General features: G+C 34.5%; 1 protein-coding gene across 8 annotated transcripts in view; it reads left to right on the top strand.

Annotated features, from left to right (window-relative positions):
- Positions 1–19,680, top strand: part of LOC105467446 (VRK serine/threonine kinase 1) — an 85,265-nt gene that overhangs the window by 63,647 nt on the left and 1,938 nt on the right. For 3 of the 8 annotated variants that reach the window (XM_011717047.2, XM_011717048.3, XM_071099632.1), the window contains exons 11-13: positions 385–563; positions 16,247–16,337; positions 17,727–17,798. In XM_011717047.2, coding sequence (XP_011715349.2) covers positions 385–563; positions 16,247–16,337; positions 17,727–17,798 — 342 coding nt within the window. The remainder of the gene's footprint in view (positions 1–384; positions 564–16,246; positions 16,338–17,726; positions 17,799–19,680) is intronic. The other 5 variants (XM_071099633.1, XM_011717052.2, XM_011717049.2 and 2 more) reach the window with 5 other exon arrangements.

Here is a 19,680-nt window from a genome sequence, read left to right as displayed (position 1 = left end):
TGGCAAAAACAAATTGGCTGTGATATTCATTGTATTTAAGGACATTTTACTTTCATAATCTTTAGATCCCTTTGTATTATAACTTTAATACTAAAATAGTTATTTTTATGAATATTTAAATTTTAAGTTCTGTCTTGTTTCTTACAATTACAAAAGTGTGTTTTACATTATATCTCAGAATACTTTTTTAATTTCAGTTATCTGACAATTCCTGAATTCAAAAGCATACTTTTCATTGAAGTGATTGAAAAAAATAGGTATCTTAACAAGATGTGTGTTTGCATTCTAACTTTACTATAACCATGAATTGTTTTTTTAGAGGTAAGAGCGAAATATATTAGATTTGTGATTGAAAGTTATAAAATGATTGTGTTATTCTTTTAGGTGAAATTGCCAAATATATGGAAACAGTGAAATTACTAGACTACACTGAAAAACCTCTTTATCAAAATTTACGTGATATTCTTTTGCAAGGACTAAAAGCTATAGGAAGTAAGGATGATGGAAAATTGGACCTCAGTGTTGTGGAGAATGGAGGTTTGAAAGCAAAAACAATAACAAAGGTGAATTTTGTTATCAAATTATTCTTTGGTTTTGTGTTTATAATTGCAACAAATACTATAAGAAAGTATAGCAGTAGTTCAATGAAGAAAAAGAACAGATTGCATGGCAATTAAGGCAAACTTTTTATAATACAGAACAATGTGTAGAGGGTTGTAGAAAAATAGTTATTTATATATTTCTTATGTTTGGTAGCAAGTTACTAAATTTCTGAAATGATTTTAACTTGAAATACTGATACCTGACAGAGAAATTTTGATGGTGCACTGAATTCATAATTTATATTTTCTTTTCTCCCAAGTCACCCCTTAGGGTTCATACTGTCTCGGTTGTTTCTTATTTGTGGATATGGTCATAGTTTTACCAGTTGAAAACGGGTATTTGAAAAATTACTATTTGAAAATTTCCTTGTTTGTTGGTGTGGTACATTTTACCATTTGAACATTATTTTGCTCTGTGAGGAAATATCATTATATAAAGCTTGTATCAGCATATAAGGGCATTAATTGTTTGGAGAGAAATGTTAAATAATGAACTTTATGATAGAAGTATTATACAAGCATGTAAAGAACTTCTGGCATCACTTTAGATTTTACAGGTAGGCATTAACTTACTGATTTGCTATTGGTTATTTTTCATAATTAACTTATTGATAAACTTACTGATTTCCCTTATAATCTGAAATTATTTAATACAATGTGTTAGCTATTTTTATATGAGGAAGGAAAACAACTTTTAGAAGAAAAAATTTTTTTACATTATTAACTATTTTTACTGTCATTAACTTTACAAATTCTAATAGATTTCTTTGGAAATCTCATATTCCGAACTGAGAAAAAGGGTTAAAACAGAATTTTCTCTCTTTAAAATCAGAAGCAGCATATTTAAAAGTTTTTATCTTTTCAATTAACAAAGGAGATAGGAATTTTGAAATTGTACCAAAAATTTGACTTTCTGTGCCAAATAGCAGGTCTCTGTAATTTCATCATAGAATCTGAAATTATATACATGCATCTACATACACTTTTTTTTCTTTGATAAGTTTTGTCTTAATTACATCTGCTCCAGTTTTGTGGTCAACAAGTATGCTGAATGCTGCATCCATGTTTGAAATGAAGAGGGTAAAATGGAAGCCTGAGTGGAATTTTTTAGTAAGGTATTGTAGTAAACTTACTTTTCGCATACATGCATAAACAAGCAGAGTGTTTCTTATTGCTCAGGATAGATTTCTCTGCGTTAATATTTATAGCGAGCTTGTATAGTGTTTTTCTCTAAAATTTTGTTTTGTTGATTGAGAAGTAAAGATCTCTGCTGTTATGTGAGAACTTGTCCAGAGCAACCACCTCCCCTGTCCCAACCCCCGTCCCCCTGCCCCCGCCCCTACCTTCCTTTGCAAATCCCTGTTGTTTGGACCTACGTGCTGGAGAAAATTTAGTTTCTGCAGGTTGGCTGACTTTACAGCTGAGTAGGTCAGTCTGCTGCAGAGCTAACATCTGTGACCTTATAATTCTGTTGTGTCCTTGGATAGTTCAGAAGGCTGGAAATTTCCTGTTGGATCATCCCTGACATGTATAAAGCTTCATTTAGGGGGAAAAAAATGAATACTAAGTTGAACAAGTTGAACTATTAGGAGGTTTACTTCATTAGTTTACTGCTTTTTGTACACTCATTGCTGACACAGGATTGTTGTATTACAGGGAAATTAATAAAAGTTAAGATGAAGTTAGGTAAGATCATGAGCTGCTCGATAGCCATGTTTTAACTGAAGTGAGTTATTAATTTTGTTGGCTTTTTTTTTTTTTTTGTAAAGTGAAAGGATTGAACCAGACCAGTTTTTTTCAAGCTTTGCTTTTCTTTTAAACTGCAGAACATTTTCTTCATATAAATTGTAAATGCTTTCATTGAAAACAGATAAAAGCAGAGCTCTGCTGGATGAGAAGTTGGGGGCTCCCTACAATGAAAAGCTTTCTCCTTTGAGAAACTAGCTTGCTGCTTCTGTTTTGCAGCAAGATCTATAACCCAGATGTCTTTTTTTGCTCTGGATGTCAGGAGGCTCAAAACTAAATATAATGCCTAATTCTACTACTTTGTTGATTTTTATAATTAGTACATTTGTTTCCTCTCTTTTCCTTTGTCATAATTTTTAAAAGTGTAAAGTGTATTTTCTGTGTAAGTATCAGACTCAGATCTGTTTTGGAAAGGGGTAGGTTTAATCAGTTTAATATATGTTTGTCTTTAGGTTCCTAAGAGATACTCTTTTCGGTAAAAACCTACAGGAATTGATGAACAGTGGAATGAAGCAAGGTTTCTTGTCTATTTTTCTTGCAGCCATGCTTGATTATGGTGCAGTATATTTGGAAACTAGAGTGAAACACGAATTTACCCACTTGGAAATGTTTTCTGCTTAATAATCAAGGAACTTTATTTAAAGCGTAGAATTTTGGGATGACATAATCCTGAAGGAGAACAGAGAGATCAAGTATATATCTGCCCTTAAAAAGTACAAAGTCAAATATTTTTATTGTTGATTAGAACTAAACATTTTCAGTTTTTAGAATCTGGCAGTACAGTGCAACTGTTACTGGATTCAGTGTATACTCATAAATTAACATTCAACAATTATGTAAAAGGTCTAATTTATGTACCTGATCTAGGCTAGGTCTCTAGGGCTATGAAGATCAATGACATGTGATCCCATCCTTAAAGAATTCTTCTTGTTCCATCTGGGTTAAGAACAGCTTAATTTACTGGAAAGAGCTCAGCAAGTTAAAAGGACATTAACACCTCCATGAACTATTTTAGAGTTTTAAGTTGCCTGCCTAAGTCAACAAAAAGGGTTGTTGACTGGAATCTCATCCCTGGAAAGTCGTTGAGTAAGGTCTAGATCATGGCCTTGCAATTGGTATTTTATTTTTTCATTTTCAGACAGCCTATATTGTTGCTGCCTATGAATGATATTCACATACCTTTCTTTCCTTCTCTATTTTACCTCCTAATTTTTTAATTTTTTAATTTTATTTTTCTGGCTGCATTATGCTAATTGGTCTTTCTAGAGTTTCTCTTATTTAACCATTGTTAAATAAACCCTTGCTGGCACTTAGCCTGGAGCAGGGTACAAAGAGTTGAATAAGAGCAAAGCCCTTCCATTGCAAATCAGTAGCCTGCAGCTGCTCTGGTGGACAGCTTTCTTCCTTTCTTTCCGAGGGGATTGACCTCATACAGCCTTTACACCATGTAGTCTGTAGTTTCAGTCAGGTTGCCCTGAACGTACTCTCTAAATTTGGTGAAAATCTATCTAGCTGTTTTAGCCTGATACAGTAATAAAGATAAAGTGTATTGTAATTATATAAATTTAGATTGTTGAAGTTGGTACATTCCTGTTTTCTAATGGTTTGATCATAGTACTCTAGTTAAGTAGAGTCAGCATTTGCTAACAATTTTTTTCTTTAGGTCATTTTCAACTTCTCATTTAGCTGAATTTTGTCAAGTGGACTTTTTCGCCCTAAATTGTTAAGTGAAGTTGTTACATATGTATAGAAAAGTGCATGAATAAGTACACTTTTACACAATATTCACTTAAATGTCACCCAGATCAAGATATGAATCATTGCCAGAATTAGTTTTGCCATATTTGGGGAAATTATAGTAATGGTATCATATATTACATACTCTTTTGTTTCTTTCATTTAATTGTATCTCTGAATTTCCATGCTGTTGCATGTAACAAAAATTTGTTTTTCATTGCTATGTAGTATGCCATATGACTATACCATAATTTATTGACGGACTTTCAGATTGTTCCAGTTTTTGGCAGTTGTGATAATGCTGTTAAGAACGTTATTTTAATTTTTGGGGGGAAGCATATACATTTATTTCAGATTGGGTCTGTACATACTGGGGTTGCTGCAGCATAAGGCTTACTTATGTTGAGGGTTTGTAGATATGGCCAGTCAATTTTCCAAAGCTGCTCTCTCAGTTTAATTCTTATCAGTAGCATAGGGGAGTTCCAGTAGCTCACTGACACTAGCTATTGCATTATATTTAATTTCACCTAATTTGGTGGATCTGCACTGATTTGTTTATGGTTTTAACTTAATCTCCTTGAAAAATACTGATTTGAAACATTTTTGTATGCCTGCCAGCCTTGATAATCCTGTTTTTGGTGAAGTACATTTCAAATCTTTTGCCTATTAAAAAAAAAAAAAAAAAAAAAGGTTGGAGTTGTCAGCTTTCTTTTGATTTGCCAGAGTTGAATACTTTGTATGTATGCAATGTATGTGTTACACATATTATCTTCCAGTTGGTGTTTAATCTTTTTACTCTTAATATGGTATCTTTTGATGAATGGAATCTCTTCATTTTAATGAAACTCAGTTTATCAGTCTTTTTGTTTATGGTTAGTGCTTTTTATATTCTATTAAGGAATATTTTGTCTACTTAGGATCATGAAGATACGTTATTTTCAAGAAATTTTATCTTATCCATCACATTTAAGTCTGCAGTTTAACAGAAATTGATCTTGTGCATGGTGTGAGTCAGTATTTGTTTTTCTTCTTTTGATATCTAGTTGATGTAAACCATTTGTTGAAAAGACGATCCTGCTGGGCGCGGTGGCTCAAGCCTGTAATCCCAGCACTTTGGGAGGCCGAGACGGGTGGATCACGAGGTCAGGAGATCGAGACCATCCTGGCTAACATGGTGAAACCCCATCTCTACTAAAAAATACAAAAAAACTAGCCAGGCGAGGTGGCGGGCCCCTATAGTCCCAGCTACTCGGGAGGCTGAGGCAGGAGAATGGCGTGAACCCGGGAGGCGGAGCTTGCAGTGAGCTGAGATCCGGCCACAGCACTCTGGCCTGGGTGACAGAGCGAGACTCTGTCTCAAAAAAAAAAAAAAAAAAAAAAAAAAAAGACGATCCTGTCCTTACAGCATTGCAGTGGTAACCATAGGTATTTGAGTCTTTTTCTAGATACCCTATTCTGTACCATTGGCCTGCTTGTCCATCTTTGTGCCAGTGCCACATTGTTTGAACTATTGGCTTCATAATGCTATCTGATAGCATATATTCTCCAACTTCTATTTCTTTAGCATTGTCTTTGCTCTTCTTGGCTCTTTGAATTTACATATAAATTTTAGAATTGGCTTATTAGTTTCCTTAAAAATACTTCCGGGATTTTGACTAAAATTGCGTTTACTCTATAGAGCAATTTGGAAGGAACTGACATCTTCTCTTCCATAGACATAGTAGGCACCTATAGTTACTCACATGTTCTTCCATTTATCTCAGTCGTGTTTGTAGTTTTCTGTGTCTGTAGAGATAATACACAACGTCCATGTCTATTTTCTTCTAACTGCTTAATTCTTATTCTATTTTTTTATTGGATTATCTGTGATTATACAAAGTCCTTCCTTTATGTCATCTGGTTGTCAGCAATGTTTGCTCTGTTTTTTACTATTCCTAATATATATACGTTCTATAATGATTGTTTTGTTTAGCTGTGCGGTTTCCTTGCTATCTTTTTGTCTTTTAAAAAATCATTTCCTCTATTTTTTTAAAAAAGTGAGTATTTTTTAATCTATTTTTTAAGCCTTTTTTTAAGCCTCTGATGCATTTTATAAAATTTTCTTCCTTGGGGGAGGACTGTTTTCTTTCAGAGGTGGAGTCTTCAGCTATCTTTTGCATGTTATGAGCTTCTTTTTCAGTTTCTTTTCTTGTCTCTTGGTATTCTTTGTTGGCATGCTTATTCTATCTTTTTCATATTGGATAAGGATAGCTTTATTTGAATTTACTAGATTATTGTATTTGTGAATCTTTGACTTTCCCATCTTTGAGAATGTTATTCTTTATAGTTTGGATTTTAGGGCTTGATATATTGTCAATTCATTTTCTTTGCCTATGAATACATGTTTGGGGGTGGGGTCTGGTGAGCCATAGGCCAAATTTATCGGTCATTTTCCAGTATTTGCTTCTGTTCTCTGCCTACCCAGAAGAAGCAAAAATGTGAGTTTATTAATTTGGGATGTTCTTAGTGAATCCACAGTGAAAGAAAGACTATATTGGCGATCTCTTCTCCATGGCTTTAGTTCTCTATATTTCTTATTTATGTTCTCTTTTCTCTCTGGTTGTGGTAGTCCCCTGTTTACAGTTGAAGATAATTAGTGATTTTTATTTTTCTACCCTCTTTCTCCAGGTTTCTTCCCAGCCAGGGAAGAAACAAAATTGCAGGTCCTGCTTTTGGGGAGTCACTGTGGGAGTAGGGAGGGTTTCCTCTTTTCAACGGGCTGAAGTCTTTTCTCCCCCAAGCTGCCTGACTTACATCTTCTAAATTGGGGACTACTGGTGAAGAATTTCAGAATGATGTTTGCTCACATTCTTGAAGTGTCTGACAGACTTCACGGTCGTCACTTTTCAAAGGCTATGCTGCGAAGCTATGCTGCTTCTGTTTGCTGCTGAAATACTTCTTAATTGTTATTTTGGGTTCATTACTTCAGATTTTAGGTGGAGGGAAGTTGTGAAATCTTAACCTCCAAAATGTCTCCACTCATTTTGTAACACATTTTAATTTGTTTATGTGTGTGAACATTTAGAGTTAATTAGAATTTATATCCTTTTCTTACAAGAGTAAACAGAGCTTGTTTTTACTTTTACCCTCTGAGCCCTCCACAAACCATCTCTCACACTACAATCATCTGGAATTTTTAGTTGTAGTTTTTTGTGTCATTTGTATAGTATGTATTATTATTTAGAGTTCATCATGAGTCTAACATATTTTGTGTTTTTTGTTTGTTATCCATGTCCTTTCTCTTGGCTTTATGTTTCAGAGTATATGCTAAATTTTTTTTTAAAGAAAGCTTCTGAATGATAAACTTGTAAACCTTGAGAAGTCCAAAAATATCTGTCTTTCCCTAGTTGAAAACTAATGTGGCTATATAGTTTTTAATAGAAGACATTGCTTTTTTGCCTTCTAACATCTGATTTTCCTGATGTTTGTTTTTTACTAGATTTCTGTTTTTTCCACTCTTGCTTTAAAGCTTCTTGCCTTTCTCTTTGTCCTGGCATTCTGCAGGTATCTGCACAAGTGTGTGTGTGTTCTGGTTTGTTCTTACACTCTGTTTGGTTTTCTTTCTTGGTATTTGGTGGACCTTTTTCATCTAAAGGCTTAATGCCTGTATTAAACACTTGGAAAATTTATTTTCTGTGTATGTGAGGATTTCCTTTTCTTTCCTTCTCTATTCTGTCCCTCTGGGACTCCTACCACATGAATCTGGGAACTCTGGAAGCTGGCTTCTTTTCTCCATGTCTCCTAACTTTTCGATCACATGTTCATTTTCTGTCCTTAACACTGTTCTGTATAGATCTGTGGGCTTCTTGTTGCTCATTTGTTACATCTGTTTTGTTTTTTGGTCATATTTTAGGGGTACTAGTTCTTTTTTTAATATGCCAGCATATTCTTGTTTTATTGGTAAGATAGCCTCTTAAATCCTTTGAGAATAGTAATTATGAGACTTTTTTATATTAACTGTTTTGGCAGAGGGATTGTTCTTTTTGAGTTTAATGTCTTTCTGTTTTGGTTCTGTGATATTGCTTAGATTTTTTTCAATGTTTATTGTCTAGTCATTTTTTTTGTTGTTGTTTGACTGATTTTAATAGTGTATACCTCAGTCCAAGTTGTAATACCTGTTTTCCTGTTAGTTTAATAGAATTTTCATTACAGACATCTACTTCCAGTGATTTCAGAAATGAGTGAAATTTGTGACCAGATAGCTTGTTTTTTGGGTGCCAGGACTCCCTGCTTCTCCAGTTTCTTTTTCTGGTCTGGGAGGGTCCATTAACACACAAGTACCTCAGATCATTTTAATGGAGGTGCTTGTGAGGCTGTGGGTGGCATCCTTAGTTGCATATTATAATAGATTCACCTGGGAGCTTTTAAGTATCCCACTATCTGGGCTGTACCCTAGACCAAGTAAATCAAAAGCTGTAAGGGTGGGACCGTCAGGATTTTTAAAAAATTTCTTAGGTGATTTCATTGTGCAGACATAGTTAAGAACCACTGCATATTAAAATTTGCGTGTCTGAATAGCCTCTATGCAGAAAACAGCCCTTTTGCAAATAGGCATAGCAAATATTGGGCATTTTAGACTTTGCATTGTAGCATCTATCAACCCCATGACCAGCTTTTGCATGTGGGCAGTGATGCACACTTACTATTTTTTGATCTCTGTATATGTAAGTACCTTACTATAAGTGATACAGAAGGAAATTTGGTATCATATAAATGTCTTGAATGGTGCCCAGAAGAATTTCTTGAAGTAATGAAAGGACATGCTTATAAGAAGTACCCAAAATTGAGATCTCAAAGGATACTATTAGATTTATTTTTCTGATATAATGACCAGTTCTTTGGAAATGTTAAACATTTCTGTGCATGTTTTTTTGTTTTGTTTTGTTTTTTGTTTTGTTTTGTTTGTTCGTTTGTTTTTGAGAGACAGAGTTTTGCTCTTGTTGCCCAGGCTGAAGTTCAATGGGACCATCTTGACTCACTGCAACCTCCGAGTTCAAGCAATTCTCCAGCCTCAGCCTCCCAAGTAGCTGGGATTACAGGCATGCACCACAACGCCTGGCTAATTTTGTATTTTTAGTAGAGACAGGGTTTCTCCGTGTTGGTCAGGCTGATCTCAAACTCCTGACCTCAGGTGATCGTCCGCCTCAGCCTCCCTAAGTGCTGGGATTACAGGCATGAACCACCATGCCGGGCCTGTGTGCATTTCTTTTTAATAATGGATGAATTTTTAAAAAAAATTCTCTCTGTTGAAATAAGAATGTTACCTGTCTTGCTTATAAGATTGTTGTGAGGATTAAAAGATATAAAGTGCTTAGAACAGTGGCAGGCACATAGCAAGTGACCAGTAAATGTTCACTACAATATTATTGTTAATGCTGTTATTTCATCCGCTATTTAACTTTTCCCATCTTTCTAGTTTATTGATGATAAGAAAATAACATGGAACATTTTCATTTGAACCTTCTAATAAACTAAGATCTTATATCTTTAAAAGTTCAGTTTATTAAACAGGTTATTAGGCACGTGTGAATGAAGACTCGGTTATATTTCACTTAGTATGTGTGTTAAAATAGATTGTTTGGAATAGTGAACGAGTATGAATTGGTAAAAGTTGATTTTGCAGTGAAAGACAAGATGTTAATTACTGTGAAATGAAGACTAAAATGTAACTCCATCTTGTTAAGGCAGAATATAAACAAATTTTTAAAATAAGTAAAATGTAGCTCCATAACTTTTATTAAGAACATATAAGTCAAATTAATCAGTTTGTAGTTAACCTTTTTTTTCTTAAGCTAAATAATTTATACTAAAGGATAATAGGTAGTTGACGTAAAGCAGAGGATTCCTTACCACCAGAGAATTCTGTGTCTGCTATTTTCTGCCTGTGTGTTTAGGAATTAGGTGTTTTGTGGACATAAGTTTATTAAGGGAAGATCAGGTAGTATGTTTTTAATAGTAACTCTAATGTAGCCCAGTTTGTTCTGTAATACACTTGTTCATGTGTTGCCTTGAGATTAGTTAACTCCCCACCAGTATATATATATAGGTTTTGGTTTTCATTGATGTATTTATAAAGATTAGCCTCCTTAGTTTTTAGTATTATATTAAGTAGTTTTTAAAATCTTACATTTTTAATTATTGAGAATTCCTCAGAAGACTTGATTGTGCTCAGTACAGGTAATAGGATATTGACCCTTTAAACTTTAGGTTATCACTCAGCATTTATGTAGTTTCTATATTCTTTCAGGACTTTTAAATTATTTTTTATAACTTTTGCAGCATGCCTGTGAAATTCATTTGTTCATAAATGATGGGACTAAAACTCAGAAGAGGCTAGGTGACTTGTTCAGGGCCATGAAGTCATTATTATTATGTATTTATACAGAAAGTTCAAGGCATCCTAGTGATTTTAGGCATAGGCATAAAATGTTAAAGACAAAGCATGACCTGGCCACTCATTTGCCTTTACCCATAAATTGTACTTTTGAAACATCTTAACTTTGCCAAAAGTTTTCGACCTTAATGGTGCATGTCATGGAACCGTCAAAGGAAAGCATGAGTGAAGTGGTGTCGCGTTGACTTTAACCCAGAATAGAATACACTGACATATTAGTCTTCTAGACTGTAGTTCATTGAATCTCTGGAAACAGCTTTCATCTTGTTAAGTGACTATACGTTTGATCATATTAAAGTTTCATGATCTCCTTGTAATATGAATGATGTTAGGATCATGAAAAGCCATTGCTGCCAACAAGTTGGAAGTTGAATTTACTGTTTTCAAAAGTGTCATGGGGAGATTTTTCTAGGTTGTGCTTGCTGTTATTGTGCGACATTTTGATGAAAGTTCTGAAGCATGTAGTCCTCCTGTAGATCATGTAATCAAGGGTTAGCTTGTTCCACAGCTTGTCTGCTGAGTGTTTTTTCTAGGAGAAAGGGTGACAGTAGAGCTTGAAGGCAGCTTTCCCTAGTTCCGTAGTAAGCCAAGCTGAAGGGACATACATGTGCTCTAAAATAAGTGAATAGACAAATTATGCTGACTTTATGAAAGCAGTGCTTTTGCTGAAAAAAATGTGTTGCGCATGGAGCAATCAACCCTGATAGCCAACCAGATAGTTTTTTTCCCCCATTTATTCTGACAAAGTCTACGATTGTATCAGAATTTTCTGGCACATTCATGTAAATTACCTGCAATTTTTGGTGTGCTATTTTTGGATAGTTACAGTAAATTCTTAATTTTTCATGGTTTTGTAAGTAAGGGTGGGATAGCTTGAACTAGTGAAGAACATAGATATTCCAAACTTTGTCTGCCATATATTTAATCATATTATTTTGCTAACCTCGTTCCTTCAGACCTGTTAATAATAATTAGCAAAATTGCTTGAGTTGTACTTCCTGTCTCCAGAACAGATGACTAAAAATGTTGACAGGAGAGAGATCTAAATTTAAACAAGTAGACAACAACAACAAAATCCAGGGTGGACTGTGAGGTAATGTGTGTGTTACATGTACATATGGATTGATATTTCATAGAATGAATTTCCATGTTAGTGGGATTACACTGGACACTTATATAAGAACACTCATTTATGGAACCCTAAAAGGATTTCTTACAGTGCTTACATCAAAACAAATAGTTGCAGAAATTAAACGTGTGTGTATTTAATGTTTTTATAAAAGATGATGGTTCTTTTTTGCTTTAACTATTTTATAGTGTCTATTTTTCAGCTTGAAAATGACAGTGCCAGGCACACAGTAGATGCTTAGTAAGTATGTGGTGGTGATCTTCACCTCTGTTCAGATGGAGGTCAATGCTGTTGTGGAAGGAAATTGCAATAGTCATTATTTTTATTACAGTCTTCATCTCTGAAACTCATTGAAAATAGTAAATCACTTTAATAAATTCTAGCAAATTTTTATTTTTATTTTTATTCTTTTTTTGAGACGGAGTCTCGCTGTGTCACCCAGGCTGGAGTGCATTGGTGTGATCTTGGCTCACTGCAACCTCGACCTCCTGGGTTCAAGCAATTCTTCTGCCTCAGCTGGGACTGGTGCCTGCCACCACACCTGGCTAATTTTTGTATTTTTAGTAGAGACGGGGTTTCACCATGTGGCCAACCTAGTCTCAAACTCCTGACCTCAAGTGATCTGCCCACCTAGGCCTCCCAAAGTGCTGGGATTGTAGGTGTGAGCTACTACGCCAGGCCTCTAGCAGGATATTTTTAGATTATTCCTCAGATTTGTCTGTCTCTTTTCAAGTCATTTGTTCATTTCCTAACTCTCCATCTTTTTATTTCTTCTCCCTGTAATTATGTTTGACCTTTTCTTGCATTTTCTTGAAACATATCTGTAATTAATGTCCATTCAAATATTACAGTTTTTGAGAGACTTAGAGGAAGATATGAAATTATTGCTTTATTACAAGAATAGTTTAATAGTTCCTCTACAGGTGCACATCTGTATATGTGCAAAACACTGTGCCAAGCTCATTAAGAGTTAGAAAAATGAGGAAAACCATAGTCCTTGCCCTCAGGGGGCATACATAGTAGGAGAGAAATAGAGGAGGTTATGGAAATAGTTTACATGAAATACACAAATTTGTGTACTATAACTCTAGAAAAAATACATTAAGAACACAGCAACTAGAAACTACTGCTTCCTACTGAAAGCTCGCATAGGGAGACAGCGTAGTGCTGTGGAAAGGAAATTGCAATAAGGATAAAGAACTCTGAGTTCTAGTCTTTTCATCACCATCAGCTGAGAAATACTGAGCACATTCTCTGGCTTTTTTCCATCCCTAGCTTCAGTTTTTTCTGTGTATATAGTAGATTTTAACTAACTCTATTAGTTTCAGAAATATTGTGGTATAGTGACATGTTAGCTTTACCTTCATAGAAGATATGTCATATCTTTTTAGTTACTACTAATATTCTGTTTTCAACCACTGTTAGGGAATGTAATAATTTAATCAAATAAATAAAATAAGGTTAACTGATTAGTGCAGTCACATGGACTGATTCATGCAGTGTTTAAAGTTCTTTGTCCTGTGACATGTGTGCTGTATGAAGCATTTTAAAACTTTTAGGCTGTATAATTTAAGTTTCTAAAGTAAACATGTAGACTTCTGTCATAAGGGATGGGCAAAACCAAAATAACACTGCCTGAGTACTCATCTCTTAGAGATAGCCATGAATCTGATTGGCTTTTCTTAGAAGCTGTTGAAAGCATCTAGAGGTGATCTTTTGATGCTTGACTTGGGAAGCAAAGAATTGGTCTTTGGTTTTTGCTTCTGAAGATTTTTTTTCTCTTTTCTATTAAAACAACTTTAAGTCAATAGCAGGTCTCCAGTCGGTGTTTAGACTAGACTATTAGTAAATTATCAGTTCAAATGCATGTAGCCTATTTGTCTTCCTGTTTCTAAATTGGAAGTGAGAAGCTGCTAATTAACTAAACTTTAGCATATCTGAACACTTCAAAAATATAATGTGTAATATATATTCTAGTGCCCTTTGAAATCTAATTTCTGAAGATATTTTAGCTGTGCTGAATTAAAAGAATACTCAAGTTTATTTTGTAAGTTAGTATATCATACAATATTTTGGTTTCATATTAAACACAAAGGCATCTGTGAGACCTCATACAGAATGTGACAAAAATCAGGGATTAGCATAGTCACTTTGTGAAGCCATTTTTCTCTTCAAAAGGAACTAAAGTATGCACTATCTGAAGCCTAAGGATGTTGACAAATAACAAAATGAAGCATTTGGAAATATTCAGAAGGAAGAAGCTGGCAGCAGATTGCTTAGAATTTTACTCATTGCCTTATAAAATTAATAACATACTTAGATACTACTAAACTTGAAGGGTTTTATTTTGGTTTTTTAATTCATCTGTAGACCACTGGCCCTTTGTATTCAGACTACGTACATTGTTAGAAAAGTTGGGCAGGAGTTACCTGGCTGAAGTGTGGATTAATGCAGTAGAGTGCTTTACCTAATGCATACTGCTTAAAGCACAGGTGTTGTTTTTTGTTGGTTGAATACTGTCTGATTTTCCTTCCTATGTAATTTACCTGCATGGAGATTAAGAAAGCCCCCTTTTATTAAATAAGCTTGAAAACTAGATGAATGCACTTAGGTTCTTGGGTAGAATGTATTGGATAGCTAGCTGCCTTTATAATGAGCATTTAAAAATCTGCTCTCCAAAAACTGGAAAATGTATTCTCTGCTGTATGGAAAGCAATATAGTACTGAAATATTCCTCCTTAATTTTGGTCTGAACGAACAAAAGTGTCTGTGTTTATTCCTGCCTAATGCATCACAAATCTGCTGACATGCTAACCTTGGAGTCTTGGCTGGCGTTAATCAGGCCTGTGCACAGGCAGGAAAGATGTACCTAATGCACTCCATCAGTGCAGTTTGCATATGGAAGTTCTCACAGGGGAGCTGCCCTGTGCCAGCTGAGGGTTACCTGCCCACTGCAGTTATTGTATGTAATTATCGAACCAATCTGTTCAGCCCAGCAGGGTTTAGATGGTAATCATGAAGCAACACTTTGGAAAAGAAAGATGTAAGGCATTCTCCCCTTTTCTCATCAGTTATATGAAGTTATAGCCACTCTTACAGCTATTTTTGAGAGGCAATACCTCCATATACAAATCTGCTAAATGAATGCCTTTGAAAGTTTCTCAAGGTTCAGTCAAGTTGTTACTTTTGTATATGTGAAGCATTTTCTTTAGGAACATGGTGGGTACCTCTGAGTTCTAATTTTCCACAGCCACCTTAAGAATGTTTTGAAACAGTGGGATTAATTGTAATACATAGATAATAACAGTTCTGACCATTTGGAGGTTTTAAGATAATGTGGCTTGAATAGAGTTCGGCTTTCCCATGTAGTTCTCTTTGGAACAGAACCCATGGTTGCCATTAGGAAAAGGAACAATGTGCTGTCAGCAGGCATTATCCTCTTTTCTAGCTGTACACAAAATGGCCTGCAGCAAGGAACATTCTCAGATGAAGTTTAACTTATTGTTAATTGTTAGAAAATATAAATGAGGACATTCTGTTGCATTGTGAACCTGTGAGATTTGGGGCATATCAGATGGTTTTCTAAATGATACAGACTTATTTTAGGCAACCAAAAGAAGCTTTGGATTAAAATTTGGATTTTAACCAGTTTAAATTTGAAACTACACAAGATAAAGTTATATATTAAATTCAAAGTTTCATATTTATCACTCATGTCCCTCTATAATTTTACCTATGTATAGAGATGTTGAAGAATTTAGAAACTTAACGCAGGACTGGACCTGTTAAAAAATGTTGTAGTGGTAGAAAGTAATAAAATGAAATTGAAGGAACATTTGGGAAGAATGGATAGTGACAGAATATAAGCACTGACTTCTAAATAACACTTCACTAGAAAAATAGGACAGGCCCAAGAGAATGTGGGAAATCCAGATGGTTTTTGAGATTTTAGGAGAGCTTTGTACTTTTAAGACTATTCATTTACAGTAGGGTTTATGGCCCTCTTAAACTTTTAATAAAAAGTATGCTAAAAGAGAAACGTTTATTACAAGTTTTCCATTATTGATTCATAAATAGAATTTTACCACCAGTGTTATGTGGTATAAACACTGATGTAATATATGGGACAAGACATACATTTTTTCCATTTATCAAATAAATTATCCTCTCTCCATCCTACCCGCATTGTACTATGTGGAGAGTATCATTGGCCTGAGTGGTGATCGTGAGTTTGTAAAACATTTTATTTTAAAAGAGTTTCTGTATGATCAATCCTGATGGTTAAACCATAGCTTTCAATAATGAAGTATATAAAACATGAAAAGTTAGAGGTGGATATAACAAATATACCTACCATCTGGGTTAACTGTCTAGTTGAAAGTTCTCGTACTCCCCCTTTCTTCCATCCCTCATCCATTCCTTTAGGTAACCAGTATCCTGAAGTTGAGAATATTCTTCCTGTGTGTTTTGACACACCCACACCTATATACAGTTACACACAGACACACACACACACAAATACGTGATGAGTTTGTAGTTTACTTGACTGTCAGACATCTCTCTTTCTCTCTCTCTCTCTCTTTAATTTTTATCTGTAAGAAGCGAAAGAAAGAAATGGAAGAAAGCAAGGAACCTGGTGTTGAAGATATGGAATGGTCAGACACACAGACAGAGGAGGCCATACAGACCCGTAAGTTGAACAGGTTTGCCTAGCTGCTTCCATACGTAAACACAAATTTCATTTCCTCCCATTACATGAGGGGTCAACTATTTGGGTCATGACCTTTTGATTTTATAATAAAATGCCACAAGATTTTTGTATAGTATTTATCGTGGTATCTTTTGTACATACGTTAGATTATTTACTCTCCACAATAATTATAAAGTTGAGACTGGGAAGCTCCCTTCATTTTGCAGATTTGGAGCCCGAGACACTGAATGATTAAATGGCAGAGCTGCCAGGCGTGGTGACTGACGTGTGCCTGTAGTCTCAGCTACTCAGAAGGCTGAGGCAGGAGGATCACTTGAGCCCAGGAGTTTGAGTCCAGTCTGGGCAACATAGAAACCCCATCTCTAAAATAAATAAAATAAATGACTGAGCTGTTGTGAAAGGGTGATAGAGACCAGAACTCTTAACTGTCAGGCCAATATCTTTCCACTTCCTCACACTGATCCCACATAACTCTGGGTATGATAGTGAGTGTCAGGGGTCAGACATGGGTCTGTTGTAACTAAGCTGTCTAATTGTTTCTTATAAAGTTTGTCAACCTCTTCTTTTTTTCTGAACAAGTTAAGAGGAAAAGAATTAAAGCTTTATGGCTGATCACTTTTCACAGTTCTTGAACCAAAAAAAAAAAAAACAAGATATGAAGTCATTTCTGAGATGGCTTATAAACTGGCACTGAAGGCACTTCTAATAGTTCCAGAAATGGCATGAGCAAAGGCAGCATCTGCAAATGGCAGAACTAGGTTGGATTTTGGTCTGATATGTTTAATAAACTGCCAGCCAATATGTTCCAGGATTCATATGATAGGATGATGTACTTGACTCAATAAAGAGAGCTATTCAGTGTGGCCCACAATACATTTTTTTAAAAAGATTTTTCCTGTCTGCCTTTTTTAAAAAAATTATTTTGTTTGTCCTGAAATATTTCTTGGTTTCTAACAGAAAAGGCTTATTTTTGGTTAAAAAAATTTTTTTTAAAGCATAGGTGCCATATTGAGTAATACCACCAATTTATTTTTCCTTCCTTTTGCTAGTGGCATCAGTGCATGTTTGTGGAAAGCAAAGTATTCAACTTTCAAAGAGAATCATTTTTGCCCTGATTTTATTACTATGTTCTTCATTACTATGTTGTTCATAATATGAACAAATACTATGTTCATATTATGGTTAGAACATCCTTTGGTTTAATCTGCTTTAACCCAAAGAATACTTGAGATACCTAAAGAGGGAATATAAAACTTCATACTGAAGGTGAAAGGTTTTGAAGTAGTCCCTCTCTTTTATCCGCTGCTGTCTTCCATTCGCTACTGTCTTTTTTTCCCTTTTCCCGTGTCTTGTTCATTTTGTTATTAGGAAGTGAGGAGTCCCAAGGAGCAATACATCGAACCATGTCTCAGCCAGAGGCTAGCAGCAGCAGCTATGACAGTGAGTGGGAACAAAATTAAGGAGTATTTATAAAGATACAGCAGTATTCCTTAAAAACAATCCCTTAAATTTTAAAACTGGCAATTTTAGTTTCAGAAAGATCCTGCATTGTTCTAGTGAGATTGACACTCATTAAGTCTAAGGCAGAGTCTCAGCTGTGTGTCGGGAAGACTCATCCCTCTCTTGACTGCCTGGACATCATTTGTTACCTGAACTTTGCTTAATGAGCATCAAGGGTTTTTGTCTTGATAAATAAATGCCTTTAAATTCTAGTATAATTATGAAAGTTTTTAACCTAAATTTTTAGTGTAAGGTCTTCTACTGATGGTTTTTCCCATGAGAAAATATATTAGTATTTTTGTTATTAATGACAAAAGAGTAAAGTAGTCATAAATAATTTAAGGAGAACAATTCAGTTTTTTTGACATAACTTTTTAAGAAGATAAAGAATAATCAGATTCACCCTTATTCATATAAACTCAGAATTGCTTTTCTTAAAATGCTGTTTATTTCCCCCATTACAGTTCACTTTTTCCCCCTAAAGTACAAGGCGAGTTAAGGTATTTTACTATCAAAATAATCATAAGTGAGAGGAAATATTATCTGATGGTAAAATGTTATTGCTTCCAGCAAAAAGAAAAAGCCAAGAGTTTGTGTAAATGTATATTTTTAAATTTATCAGTGTAAAAGTAACTTGAAGGAAAAGACACATTATTACATTTGTTTTTTTGATTTTTAAGATATATAGTGCAATTCAGTGAATACTGTGTTTTAGGGCTTTAAGATTTTGTGTCAAACATGTTTCAAGAATGGTTACCTCTAACAGCAGCTTTAGAAATGTCAGTTTCTTCATTAACAATTTTATTTTCAAACACAATTTATGATTTACAGTATGGTAAGAGATTTTTCTCACTGTGTGATCTTTCAGAATGCTATGTCTAGCAAAATGGGAGCAACTTTCCTTTAATATCTATTTAGACCATTTTAAAAACGTGTATAATTTTCTTGATACACCTAAACTCATTTTGAATAGTTGGGGGTCTATTGTGTAAGAACACATTCTGAAAGCTTTCAAAATGTGTATTGTGTAGGTTTTCTCAGATAAAGAGAGGAGGTGATGGGATGGTTTTCAAGAAGAACAGAGGCCTCTAATCCTTTTATTTTTATGCAAGGCATAATTTTTACCAGTTGAGAAAATTTGGTTATTTGCTGCAAGTAATTTTTCCCCTCACAAAATAAGCCTTTAAAAATCATGCATATTCTGGCATTTCAAAATTATGCCAGTATTTCAGAATTGTGCTAAAAATTAGCTAATATAGTAATGATATTTATGGCTGGTGTACTTTCCCCCCTCCTTTTCATAAAATGGAGGCTACTTTTGTTGGTATTATTTTTAAGAACCTTGGATTTTGGACCATTCCTAAGGAATCTTTGGAGAAAGCATGACTAGTCAAAAAGTAGATATTTTTAAGGGAACCCTACAAAGAAATGTCCTACTTTTTTTCCTACTGCATTATAAAATCATAGAAAAGCATCCCAAACTTGTATGTTATTTTCCAAATATCAAATTACATACATTAGACTTATGATTGGACCCTTTGCCAGTAGTGTGTATTATGAAAATGGTTATATTTTAAATTAAAGAGATAAGAAGATAGATTTTTTTTGTAACAATTAGAATTGATTATTAGGGAAAATATTGAATTGATTTATGCAGCAAAGTCAACAAGGTGCGTAGGACTGATTATATAATAAGTTCCAGGCAGTAGTAGCCCTTTTAGTTGCAGTGAGAAACTTTGGATTGAAGGAGATAAGCAGCAATGATATTTAATTTCAGAGTAAAATGGCAAATTAAGACATTAATGAGAAGAATGCTATTTGA

This window comes from Macaca nemestrina, chromosome 7, assembly GCF_043159975.1.
Source record: "Macaca nemestrina isolate mMacNem1 chromosome 7, mMacNem.hap1, whole genome shotgun sequence".
Lineage (NCBI taxonomy): Eukaryota > Metazoa > Chordata > Mammalia > Primates > Cercopithecidae > Macaca > Macaca nemestrina.
The sequence above is the reverse complement of the archived record's forward strand: the minus strand, read 5'-3'. Positions and strand labels throughout refer to the sequence as shown.